The 13,255-nt window shown below is 36.6% G+C and overlaps 2 protein-coding genes across 6 annotated transcripts; both read right to left on the minus strand.

The window, feature by feature from the left end:
- Positions 1-436: 436 nt before the first annotated feature.
- LOC121239128 (protein PLASTID TRANSCRIPTIONALLY ACTIVE 16, chloroplastic) lies at positions 437-3,346 on the minus strand. The gene is made up of 5 exons (XM_041136272.1): positions 2,815-3,346; positions 1,737-2,189; positions 1,531-1,599; positions 1,348-1,406; positions 437-1,238 (listed from the first exon to the last, which is right to left on the minus strand). The coding sequence occupies exons 1-5, from the start codon at positions 3,235-3,237 to the stop codon at positions 704-706; spliced, it is 1,539 nt and encodes a 512-aa protein (XP_040992206.1). The 5' UTR covers positions 3,238-3,346; the 3' UTR covers positions 437-703.
- A 3,528-nt stretch (positions 3,347-6,874) lies between these two features.
- LOC121239129 (serine/arginine repetitive matrix protein 1) lies at positions 6,875-12,973 on the minus strand. 5 transcript variants are annotated; one of them, XR_005935242.1, is made up of 16 exons: positions 12,806-12,973; positions 12,530-12,619; positions 12,234-12,356; positions 11,777-11,944; positions 11,598-11,684; positions 11,327-11,457; positions 10,654-10,701; positions 10,512-10,568; positions 9,621-10,334; positions 9,147-9,332; positions 8,922-9,059; positions 8,616-8,816; positions 7,655-8,519; positions 7,454-7,510; positions 7,244-7,316; positions 6,875-7,115 (listed from the first exon to the last, which is right to left on the minus strand). XR_005935242.1 is itself a non-coding variant. In XM_041136273.1 (13 exons), exons 1-13 carry the CDS (start codon positions 12,824-12,826, stop codon positions 7,892-7,894), a joined length of 2,592 nt encoding a protein of 863 aa, XP_040992207.1. In that variant the 5' UTR covers positions 12,827-12,973; the 3' UTR covers positions 7,597-7,891. The 5 variants fall into 5 exon arrangements, 1 of the variants encoding a protein (XP_040992207.1); XR_005935243.1 differs by lacking the exon at positions 7,454-7,510 and having other exon boundaries at positions 9,621-10,328; XR_005935244.1 differs by lacking the exon at positions 7,454-7,510 and having other exon boundaries at positions 9,210-9,332.
- Between the last annotated feature and the right edge of the window lie 282 nt (positions 12,974-13,255).

Genomic DNA, 13,255 nt, shown 5'->3' on the forward strand with positions numbered 1-13,255 from the left:
ATAATTCATATAATAGATGAATTTCTAATTGACTCCTTGATGTTGTACATGATTAAAAGAAAATTTTTGTAAAATTTAATAAAAAATCCCTTAGGTGATTTGCAAGACCTAGAGAAACATCAAGTTTCATTTTGATAGTTGGTTAATTGAGTAGAGGACTGAAATACAACAGAAATAATTACTTTTTTTTTTCTTTTGTTTACAATTTGTTACAATAAGTGCATAGGATACGGATATGTTTTTAATATATTATCTTATAATCTTAAGTCTTAATATAATTTCAAATTTATGCTTTGACCCCTCCTGATAAGAAATCTAGGCAGCTCTTAAAATGCTATAATATTCCTGAGTTAGCCTCATAAAATGCCTTAACAACCTTGTTTTGTAAGTTGTAAAATGAAGCTGTGCATATCAAATAGTTTCCAAGCAATAGGACTAAAGAGAAACCCAATAAATCTGCATTTCATTGTAATACACATACAAACAGGGGAGGGAAGATATATAGAACTGAGGGGAAAATGCAACACTAAACAAGATTAGAGAAATTCATTGTCAGCCTTAAATTCAGTACGAGTTTCTTGCTGAAACTCATAAAATTACCACCTTTCAACAACAATATATAAAAATTACAAATATTACACCAATCTAAACCAAAACAGCCTCAAGGAAGACAGGATCGATCACAAAGTCACATCTTAGACTCTTAGTCCTCATCAACATATATAGTTTCTTGTGAAAACAGGCCGCCAAACACCCTCCTGACTTCTTTCTTCTCCTCAGGCTGTTTGCCTTTTGGCTTAGGTTTCTCCTTTGGTTTCAAATCAGGAAGCTTGAATCTAGGCTGTTTAACAACAGCTTTCATGGCTGGCAAAGACCGAGCCTTGGCCTGTCCCCTAACAGTTGCAATCTGCACTTTCGGTTTCTCTTCAGGATTTTGAGTTACGTTTGTGAGCTGGGAACTAAACTTTTCCCAAGACAGCCCTGCCCCGAAGTCTTTTGCTTTGCTCAGAAGGGTTTCTACTGAAGCTCCAGCAGCTTCTGCCTTCCCTAGAGCTTCTTGGGCAAGAGTTGCAGCCCGAGCTTCTTGCTCAGATAGCTTCTTCACCTCTTGTTCGAGTTTCTTTGTTGCTTCAACTGCTTCTCGAGCTTTCTCAGCTGCTACCATTGCCTCTTCCTCTGCTTTGGCCTTTGCAAGCGATTCGGCATATGCTTTTCTTCTTCCATCCTCAGGAATGGCACTAAATGCAATTCATTCAGCCCCCCAAAACAAAACTCGTATTGTTTATAGTACTATTTTTTAGACGTATTTGGAACTATTTTCCAGCCAAAAATTGTTTTAAAATTTACCTGAAAAGCTCGTCTACACGCTTTGAGGGGGCTGATGGATCTGCAAAAACTTCCACAACCTATATAACCAAATGATCATAGTCTTAAATCAACATATCAATCAACAGAAATCTTCCCAATTCATTTACCAAACTTAATATGCAAAACAAAACAAAAAAAACACCAGCTTGATCGAAAATGTACCTTATTTTCAGCTACTGCTGTGTTAGAGAAAACGCCGGCTACAACAGATGCTATCTTCGACTTGGCTACCTAATTTAGATTTTCGGACATAGACAACAAAAGGAAGATATATTAATGTATAGAACCATACCAATAATTTTACTGCTCATGAAAAATTGGATGAAATTTACGATAAAACACAGATATTATCGCATACATTACATTACTTTGTAGTCGTTTGCACCAGCGCTTCGCTCGGCTGCCACCACAACGTTGTAGGAGCTCTCGGGCAAAAAGTCTTCGGTCAGACTCGTCTTTATGAACGTATAGCTGACGTCCGTCTCGATGACTTTTTGCAAAAACTCGGGCACGCTCAACGGCTGTGATCGCGAGAAGAGGTTGTTAAAGAAAGTGGAGATGCCATCCAGTACGTTGTATGTTGATGCACCCCCGGGGTTCTCGTCGTAGATAATAGCCACGTGGCTAACTCCAGCGAGCTGGGCTGCCTGGATTACTTGCAAGGCGTCCAACGTGGAGACTTCGGATGTGGGACCATTCTCGGCGGAGCCTATCGTGACGACGACCTTGCTAGCGTTTCCAATGGCCTTGGCTATCGATTCAGCATCTTGGAAGGTGGATTGGACGGCATTAAGGCGTTTCAAGTCTTCGTTTGATATGATCTATCAATTCATGGAATTGTTGAAGTTCAAACGTATCATTTCAAGTTTTATATATAAGTTATTCTATTCGCACGAGAATACCTCATACGCACATCATTGATACGATACCATACCATGAGATTTATAAGATTAAAATTTATATTTTTTTATAAATTAAATCCTACCACATTAGTAGATGAAATGTGTCCCCTAGGAATAAAATATCAGCTTATCAATAAAATTCTTTTTTACATAATTAGCTTACATTTAGATTAAATTAGAAAAGAGAAATTATATTTGTTATCATAAAGTGCCCAAACATCATATAATTTTTTTAAAAAAAATAAATAAATATGAAAATTTCATAAAAAAAAATTAATTTTTTATTGATAAACTCACGAATATGCACAATGTAACATTACTCATTAAAAAAGAAAAAAAATATATTCATCGTCTATTTTTTTATCATTCTATAATATAGTATTAAATGATAGATTTATAAATAAAATATAATAAATAATTTTCTCTTGTGCTAAGAAAAATTACTAAAAAAATCGTACTTCCTCTACTTCTGACTCTGATGCCGCTTAAACAGTGCTATTTATAATCCCCAATATAGCAAAGTTATGCTAAAGAAATTAAATACCTTGTATTTGGCAGCAAGACTAGCCAACTCTTGGGCAGAACCGAGCTCCGGCACACCAGCCCTGACATTAAAACCTTCGCGCAGCAAAGTCTGCGCAATGCGAATGCCAGCCTGCCCAGTAGCGCCGGCGACAAACACCGTGCCGGGATCCTTACGTCTTAGGTAACCAAATGACAAGGCCGAAGAAGGGTTACTCACAGCTGGGACCAAAGCCTTGACGTCCGGCACCTTCCCGAAGTTGAAAGAAAAAGGGCTGCTATTACCCGAACCATCCGGTTGAGTCTCTGCGGAGGACGCGGAGTCGTTACTCTTCCCAAAACGAAGTGTAGGGAAATTAGGACCAGACTGCTTGGAAAAAACTGTGAGCCTCGAGCGCGGCGTCGGGGTTAGAAGAAACGAATTGGCCGTGAGGGTTGGAGCCATCGATAAGAGAAAGAGAAGCCGAGGAAGCCCACCCTCTCCTCCAATTCAAGGGTCCAAATTCTATGTATTTTGTCGAAGCAGAGTCATGCCTATGGCTATGCCAAGCAAATTTGTTTGGTTGTGATATTATCTGGATTGGGGAGGCAAGGGAGGCATAGCAAATGGGATTTAGCCACGTAGTGAGGGTTTATCTACTCAGCCAAGCCTGACACCAAACGTTCTGGATGACACACAGAGACAGCAGAAAACGACATGGCCACAAAGGATTAGTACAGGGAGGGAGTAAGCACTAAGAGTTTGGGACGGACGTGCTTTGTAGGAGTTTATCCACCACGTTACCACAGAATTCAATACGCACGGCCCACGGAAGCCATTGCGAAATTCACGAATGGATGAATCAACGGCTCGCGACATACGGACCATTCTTTTTTTTTTTTGAATCAGATTCCGAACAATTTGCCATGGGACCAATATTTTAAATTCTAGATGAAGTACTGAAATGAAATATCTTCTTGTCAGTGCATTCCATTATACCGTTTAAAGATTAACTATATATATTTTATTATAATACGTTATTATCTAACTCTAAATAATAATTTTTATTATTTTATTAATTTTTTTTATTTTTCTGTTAAGTCTTTGTTTTATCAAAAAATCTTTAAAATTTTTGACCATTTGACGTGTATCTCTCATATAGAATTTAATGAAGGATCTTATTTTATCAAAAGATCTTTAAGACCCTTTACCATTTGAAGTATAACTCTCTTATAGAATTTCATGAATAATCATGTTTTATCAAGAGGCCTTTAATAGCTCCGTGGTGCACATGAATTGACGTCTATTTTTCATGTCTTTTTTGTTCTGACAATGTACTCATTTTCTTTTCCTTTTGTTTCAATTTTTTTTAAAATAAAAAATTAATAATATTTTATTATTATATAGAAAGTAAATAGATAATTCAATATGGATATAGACTAATGCTCATACTTTGCTGAAGTTTAAATTTTTTTTTTAATTTTATTTTTTATCTTTCTTTAACCTTATATTTTCTTTTCCCAAATAAATAAGTTACTAATTTTTTTACTTTTTTTTATTTAAATCATTATATCAGGTGCAACCCAGGGCTAACGCTCCCGGAGTTGTTCCCATGTGTGTGTGTGTATATATAAGAAAATTTTTCTTGTAATTGAGTTCGCGCACTAATACCAACATATAAGGCATCCGTGCAAAATGTATATACGTTGAAAACATTAAAAAAAAATCAAAGATTTTATTTTTAAAAGACAATACTAAAGAAATCATAAATTTGAGTTATAAAAAGTAAAGACCCGAGATATTATTAAAAAGAATGATGGGATATATTTAAAGCTACAAAAAAAAATTAAATTACATAAATCTCTTTTAGATTTTAAATTTATATGAATGATATTTAGATATTAAATTTACAAAAATACCATCTAAACTCAAGAAATTTACAAAATTTTTATTAAAACAATCCGAAACGGAATGTAATCCGAAATTGGCCGAAAGAGGCAAGAATTTGGATCAAAACAAATGTATAATATACCAGATACACTGAAACGAAAATTCCAGCCGTTGCAAACTACGCAAGTGGGGAAAAATCGTGACTATTTTTCTATTAATAGATCACAGAAAGCGACTGCACAAAAAACGCAGACACGAGAACTATAAATTGACGTTCAGTCCATAAAAGTTCATAAACGGCTAATCAGCCTAATCTCCCACGGGGAAAATTTCCGGGTCCCATTTTTGAGTTGAAACGGCATATAACGTAAAAAAGCTAAAATAAATCAGTATAGTCTCGTTTGGATAGTAAAAATATTTTATCTCATCTTATCATTATAATTTTTTTTAATTTTTATACAAAATATAATAAACAATTCAATTTTTTCAAATTACAAAACAATAATAAGATTAAAAAAAATATTCTAATAATATTTTATTCAACTTTCAACTTTCAACTTTCATCTAAAATTATTTCATCTCATCCCAATATCCAAATGGCACCTAAGAGCATTGGCAATGGCTTATACATCTTCATATTCATTTTCATATTTACATAATCTCTCTAAATTAGTCTACATTAGACTATACATCTTCAAAATTTTGCATAGCTATGAATAATTTAAAGAAACATTACTATTCAATCTCCAAACATTATTTTACTTTTTTTTCTCTTCTACCCATTAAAATCAACTTTGTGAAAATTGTATTAAGATGATTTTGATATATGAAATTAGTATTAAGTTGACAATACAAAGTGTTTTTTAATACATATTGATATTTATTGATAAAATTGATCGTTTTGATATATGAAATTAGTAATATTTAAATATATGGAATTGGTATTTTTGAGGGCATGGTACTAAATACTAATTGTAAAATATATAAAAATAATAATTTTAAGAAAAAAATAAAAAAATAATAATATTTTATATATATTTGGTTCAAATAAGCATAATTCAATATGAAAGTTTTTCTTGATATGCAAAATTAATCTTCAAAAGATATGATTTTGAAAATACATATAGAGAAACCAATATTAGTGCTCTAAGTCGTATTCTAGTCTCTTATATACTTTCCCCTCAAAACTATATTAATCTAGAAAATCAAATTCTAGCTTCTTAGATCCCCAAAGACAATGGAGAGGTGCATGAAAACTAAAAGCTCGAATGACATCAGTATATAAAAGGTAGGGCTGAACAAAAATCGACGGGGCTAGCTGCCACTGACAAGAACTGACCGACCGCGTCAGGAACCAGCCGGCGTGCAATGGAAAATTGAAGGAATCGACGTTCAGCAGCTCGATCCCGGTTGGAAGCTGGACGGACCACTGAACTGACTGAAAAGGTAAAACTATTTTTTTTTTTTTAATATACCCTAATCAAAATGACGTTATTCCACTTAAACTTAAGTAGAACGACATCGTTTCGATATGAGTCTTCTTATTTCCAACCTTCTTCCCGATTCAAATCTCAACCTCTGCAACTCTCTCTCTCTCTATTCTCTCAGAAGCAGCTCGCATCCAAGGGAACCAAACGTCGATCGAGAACTGCCAGAGTCGATACGGCAGGTTTTCGTCCTCCCTATTGACCGGTTACACCCCCCCCCCCCCCGCCACCCACTTTTCAGTCTTCGGTTGGCATCAATTTTACCCAAAAACCGTGCCTCTACCAACATGAAGTCCTGGTAGGCTAAGGCCTCGTTTGGATATTCAGATGAGATGAAATGTAAATAATAATAAGATAGTTTGTAAATAATAGTAAAATAATTTGAGTTAAAATTTTTTTATTAAGTTTTGAGAAATAAGAGAAAAAGTAGAATAAAAATATTATAAAGTTTAAATATTATTGGAATATAATTTTTTAATATAATTTTTATTTTAAAATTTAAAAAAATCAAATTATTTTTTATATTTTATACGGAAATCTGAAAAAGTTATACTAATTAGTAATAACTAGATGAAAATATATGAAAGAGAACTTGAAGAGTGTTTTTATTTAAATAGTAATTGGATATTGAAATAAGATGATATGAAAAGGAATGAAACTGCGGGGTAGAAAGAAACCACTAATATCACTGTGTGCGTGCCAAACAGCATGTCCACGCCATAATTAAAAAAATACTATTGAGATATTTCTTAACTGGATTAAAATGAATCATCTGCACAAACCATGGAAGCAAAAGCAACTGCTCATACAAATAGTATTACCTATTCTCACACAATTAATCATATATGCATATATGATGCCATCTCTGCAGACTTTATAGCAAATATCAACATCGGGACAGGATGAGTCCAAGAGCAATAGCACCATGAAGTATTTTCACAAAACAAAGTCCGAGCAACTCTCAAGCTGCCAACCATAGAGGTTAAAACAAAGTACAATGAGATGGGATCTACCATACGCATGCAAAGAGGATTCCCCTACAAGATAGAGTTGTTCTTCTTAAAGAGCCCCATAAAAGAATGAAAACACTTCACCTGAATTGATGTTCAGAATGTAGATCTGCATATTGTCTGCTCAACCAAATCATCTAGTTGACATTATTTTCATCTACCAATTGACCAGAAACCCAATTTAGTATCAACTTCAAATTATCGAAAACTACGGGACCTTCAGGCTAACTTTGGTCTTACAATCGCACAAAATATAAAATAATAAAATAATAAAGAAAAAGAAAGATTCCCTACCAACATAGTTAGATTCCCCTGCAACGTTACTTTGAACCACAATTGACACCACTGAATCTTATGGAATGAAAAATTTTGAAATCTAAATCAAAATACACATAAAACTAGCAACCATCAACAGCAGAAAGATGCCTTGTATCCAATGACTAAAATATCCTACATAACATTTCAAGTCCCCAACCAAGGGAAGACAATTATTACCAGAAAATCAAGCAGCAAGTTCTGCATAAAGTTGCACTCAAGAGAATAGCTCAGGAAATCCTCATTTATCCATTTCCTCTGCCAGCAGTAAACATAAAATACATCAAACAGTAACCAATACCATTTCAAGCATAAATTTCCTAGCAAGTTTGAAAACATAACGTTCAACAGAAACTAAAGACAAAAAAAATGGCATAAGAAAAAGAACAGCTTAAGGTTCCAATGGCAGCAAAAATTTTAGTGACTGATGCCCTTCTTCGCTTTAAGTGATTCGAGAGCCTTCTTTCGTAACTCAATCTCAAGCCTCTTCTGCTCAGACTGCATCTCTTCATCATCGCTTGGATTAGACTCCATCCTTGCAGTATGTTCAACCTCAGAACCAGAAACATCATCCTGATTCTTCACTTTCAGCTTCCCTGCACGCCGCTCTTCCCTTCTCCGACGCCGTTCCTCACGCCGTTTACGTTTTTCCTCCTTCCGCAGTTTCTTTTCATCCTTCCTCCTCCTCCTCTTTGCCTCCTTCCTATCCTCCAATTCAGAATCGTAACTGTCATCATCATCTGAATCAACCTCCTTCCTCTCTGATCTTTTATGCTTTCTCCTTTTCTTATATTCATTTTTGAGCTTATCACTTTTCTCAGAACTGGAATCATATGGAGCAGTCTGATTATTATGATCAACTTTTCCAATTGAATATTGAACATCATCTGCATCACGTTGATTGCTATTAACATTGTTTGGACGAGACCGATTCTTCACATCAGTACTTTCTCCAGGGTATGATGGACGTTTCCCATCACCTACCGAAGAGTCTTTATACAATGTTGAAGATTCGGGAGGAACCGCCCTCCCAGAAGATTTATCACTGTCAGAAAAGTTTCATAATTTCAGATGCATGGGTTAATGCATAAGAATAGGTGTCAGGCTGGCACAATAATATACGTTATAGAGACAAGTATACCTTCTTATTTCCTCTCCTTTCCTTCGCAATTCCATGGTATCAGAAGCAGCCTGGGATTCAGTAACCTGATGATCTGCTAATCCTTTAGGAGCAAGTCCATCCTTGTAACGTATCTTGATAGGTGGATCTTTCTGTTTGTTGACAGCAAATGAATGCATGGACCTTTTCTGTGACGACTTTGATGTATGATCCACATCCTCCCTACAAAACCAGCATCACTCAAGATACTTAACAAACTCAAAGCATTCCATTGTGGTGAGACAATGCTAATGGACAATCAGAAAAAGGTTCAAGTTCCAATTTAACCTCACAAAGTTAGGTTCTTCCCTTTCTTCACTTGTTTCTAGACTGTCATAATGAGGATTTTGTGCAGAACTGAAGCTGCCATCACGGCTCACTTGCTTCCCGGTTTGCCTAACAGGACTCTGACGTGGACTAAATGACCTATGCAAGCAACCAAAGTGACCTAAGTATACACATCGAACAGAATAGTCAAAATAATAATGCAAAAACTGAAGTTATGAAAAATACTTCCTATCTTCATTATGAACCCTGTTTCTAGCCGGTGGTGGGGATTCTGAAACAGATAAAGACCTCTCTGGTGAAGACTTTGAAACTGACACTTTATTGCGGATATCACCTCGAACTCCCGGATCCCTCTGCGGAGACCTCAAAGAACTAGATCGCCTTGCCAGGGGCGGCAGTTTTTCATGTGTCCTGTAACACAGATTTACACAAAATACTTGAAGCTTTCATACGTTGACCACGATATCAATAAGAAATTAAGGCAAACACAAAAGCCAGAACCCATTTCAAATGCAACGGGAGCTGCTATAAGGGGTTTAAGCTTTGAAATATCTTCTACTTCCACAACAAAATCATAAATACACTCCTTACACCTAGCCATGCAGTCTCACCAACTTGAAACCCAAAGTATACAGAATAAGGGAACCTAACCAAACAGAATATCACATAGGAAACAAACAACCATGTCCAAAATAATACCTGATTCTCTCTCTGGGGGATCGCATTGGGCTCCTATGTTGCATTGGAGATTTTCTCCTGATTGGTGATGGAGATGTACGCTGTATAGGAGATGAAGAACTTGATCTGTAGGGTGAAGGAGACCTACGCAAGGACGGGGTCGATGATCTCCTACGGCTGGGTATAGGTGACCTACGCCGCACAAGTGGAGAGATGCGTCGGGGAGGAGACCTTCGATATTGTGGTTGTACAAGAGAACCTCTTCGAAAGGGAGATGGTGATCTGTGTCGAATAGGTGAGGGTGATCTACGTCGAATAGGTGAGGGTGATCTACGTCGTCGCACAGGTGAAGGTGATCTTCGACGCCTAATAAGAGAAGGTGATCTTCGACGCCTAACAGGAGAAGGAGATCTGCGACGCCTAATAGGAGAAGGAGATCTGCGGCGTCGAACTGGAGAAGGAGACCTACGGCGTCGAAATGGAGAAGGTGACCTGCGGCGAAAAGGAGAGCGCAACCGACGCCTCACTGGAGAGGGTGATCTACAATGTGAGCGTGATCTAGATCTTCGCCTTGAATAAGATGATCTCCGTCTTGAAGGAGAGCGGGAATGCAAAGGTGAATGCCTTCGATGAGGTGTCATAGATCTGAGTGGGGAACGGTACACCCTACCCACAGAAATAGATCGCCCTCGAGCTTTAGGTGATCTAGATGAACTCCTTGACTTGTGTCTGTCACTGAGAATAAGTCAGAAAATGCATTTGAGGATGAAAAGAAAAACTAACACTATGATCGTTAAAAATAATCAAGTAATACATCAAATGCCCACTAGAGACAGAATGACCAAAAGAAGTCTTCTAGCCATAATAAACTGATAATGAGTATGATTACTGCTAGAAAATATAGAATCATACTCCGAATGGCTTTTGGCATTAGAAAAGGATCTGCTAATTGATTGAGATGGAGAGCCTCTGCACAAGAAACAATAATGTCAATGATTTTCCCTCAAGCAACATAAAGCAAAGAATGAAAGCAAAACAGAGTGACAACAAATACCGAGGGGATGAAGGGGAACGTTTGGCTGGATGTGGTGATTCGGAAACCCTAAAGAGATTCACAGATTAGTAGTATTCCACATCTTCATCAAATATAAAAATTCTGAAGTTACTTTCTCGAATAGATTACAAAATGAGAAACTCTAACATGCACAGGTAACTTTTTGCCGTACACTAAAGGGATATTGACCCTAACACGCACAAATGGTAACTTTTTGCCATACACAAAAGGGAAATTGACCCCTCCACTCTTTCATAAAAGAAAAACCAAAGAAAATAAAAAACAAAAGCACCACCTGAAGATGGCTAGGTATGCATGCTAGCAAAGAAAGCAACATGTTAAAGAAAAATTATAGAGCCATCTGCAAAACTATAGGAGGAATGGGAAGAGGGAAATTAAAGAAATATAGAGGGGGAAACAAACAGTATTTTTTGCAGACATATAATGGATATGTGGTAAATGCATGCACAGAAGACTCATAACGTACTACGAATGCAGAATGTTGATATATATGATGGTTGTAACATTAAAAAGGGATGATGAAAATTACTGACAGGAAAGGAACAACAAAAAATTTGTAAAAAATTGAAGACCTAGTAGTAAAAATGCTTCCCTGTCCTTTGCCTATACCAGATGGAAAAGCTGGTAGTAAAAATGTTTTCCTATCCTTTACCTGTGCCTTCCTCTCACGCCATTATTCCTCTTGTCAGCTTCTTCCTCATCCTTAGAAAGGTTACTCAAAGCCCTGGGCTTCAAGTTTGGCTCCAAAGCAGGGTTAATTCCACTCGTTTCAGCTATGTCGTCCTACAGTAGTTTGAGGTAAAGGACATGAACCCAAATAATTGCAGAAGCTAGCTGAATGCCATGAAAAACACAAACGAAAGTTAAAACCAAACACCCAGATCTAACGAATGCAACTCCAGCATGAAAAATAAAAGTCTAACCATTTTCTTCAATCTCTCTTGCTCAAGTTCTCTACTTTCCTTAGATTTATTCTTCTCAATCTCATTTGCTATCCTATCTGCCTCAGCCTGAAACCACCCATTAAAGAGTACAACTTTGTCATGAAAGAGACACTGCATGGTCAAACAAGAAGCATTCATGACAGTGAAAAAATTAATACCTTCTTCTTCTTATTTTCTTCTTCTTTGGCATCCAAAAACTGCTGAGGAACACCGCTTACATTCTTCTGCGCACTAAGGAGAAGCGTCCAAAGCTCTTTCATAAACTTCACAGTATTCTTCTCCATGAATCCTGTGAGTGATATTTGAACCTCCTTTCCATTCACTTCCTGCATCAGGATAAACAACATTGAAACACTATTCTTAACACATACTAACATGAAAGCCGAAGCCCTGGTGTATCAACTAACTCTTGGGGCAGTTAGTAACCAAGTGTTACTGCTTTTATTTATCTCAACGTTAGAACCCTATCTCGTGTACCACTTACTAGTAGTTATGATATAAAAACAGCCTGAATAGCGCATACAAAATAAAACTACATAGAAATAACTCGTTTATTAAGATAAATGAAGTTGCTAACTATATATATATATATATATATTAGATTATCATGACTACCTTTTTCTCCAGAAGACCATAAATAAAGTTAATAAGAACTTCATCTTCGAACCCGAGAAGTTCTGTCACCCGATTAGCAATCCACGGTTTGATAACATCCATCTTCACCTTCGTCATGTCCACCTAATACACAAAGCACATCACCTATGCGCAATTAACATAACCAGAAAAAAAAAAATTGAAACAACCAGACTTAGAAGCAAAATTCAGACAAATACAGAACATGTAGTTCTTGTTCCCGCAAAACGCAAAAGGAAATGAAAAAGAGACATCCATTCAAGGCAAAGAAAACAAACCAGATGCTCTAATTCAGGAGAGAACTTCTGCGATTTCAACAGCTTCGCTTGTTTGTTCGAAAACCGAGTGTCTTGATCGGCCGAAGTACCCTAAACATAGACACAACTAGGGTTTCGGTTTGCATGTAGATACATAAAGAAAATTATATAAACCAAAGAGTTACGCAAGAAACAGTGGTTAAAGGATTCAATTGCGAAGATCTGAGTAATATTAACGCAATTAGGCTCGGATCTAAGAAGGGGGGGGGAAATAAGTTAACGTGTATACAAACTTACCCGGAAGAAGCCGCCCGACATTTTCTAGGGTTTGTGAGGAAGTGCAAGAAGTGCTTGGCCGAGATGGTGTAGGAATCTAGGTGATGTGACTGAAAAGGGAGTGGGTGACTTCGGAGTCTAGGCCATGGAATGGGAGGGCGAGGGAACTCCGTTCGATGCTTACAATTGAAGAGTAAAGAGAGACGCTCGAGTGCCCTAGTAATGTGCTGCAATTACGTTCATACCCATCAACAACGACATTTTTGCCCTGTCTATGTGTTCGCCTGTTATTTTTTCTTTTTTTATTTTTTATTTTTTGCTCTCACCTTTTATTCTTTCTTACAAGAAGATCGACCGATAATAATCGTGTTACCTACCTACAGCCTACCAGGTAATTGAAGATTATTTTGCAGTATATACAATCAAAATAATTAAAGATAAATGAATAATTTGTCTAATAAAATAAATCTT

This window comes from Juglans microcarpa x Juglans regia, chromosome 7D (genome assembly GCF_004785595.1).
Source record: "Juglans microcarpa x Juglans regia isolate MS1-56 chromosome 7D, Jm3101_v1.0, whole genome shotgun sequence".
Lineage (NCBI taxonomy): Eukaryota > Viridiplantae > Streptophyta > Magnoliopsida > Fagales > Juglandaceae > Juglans > Juglans microcarpa x Juglans regia.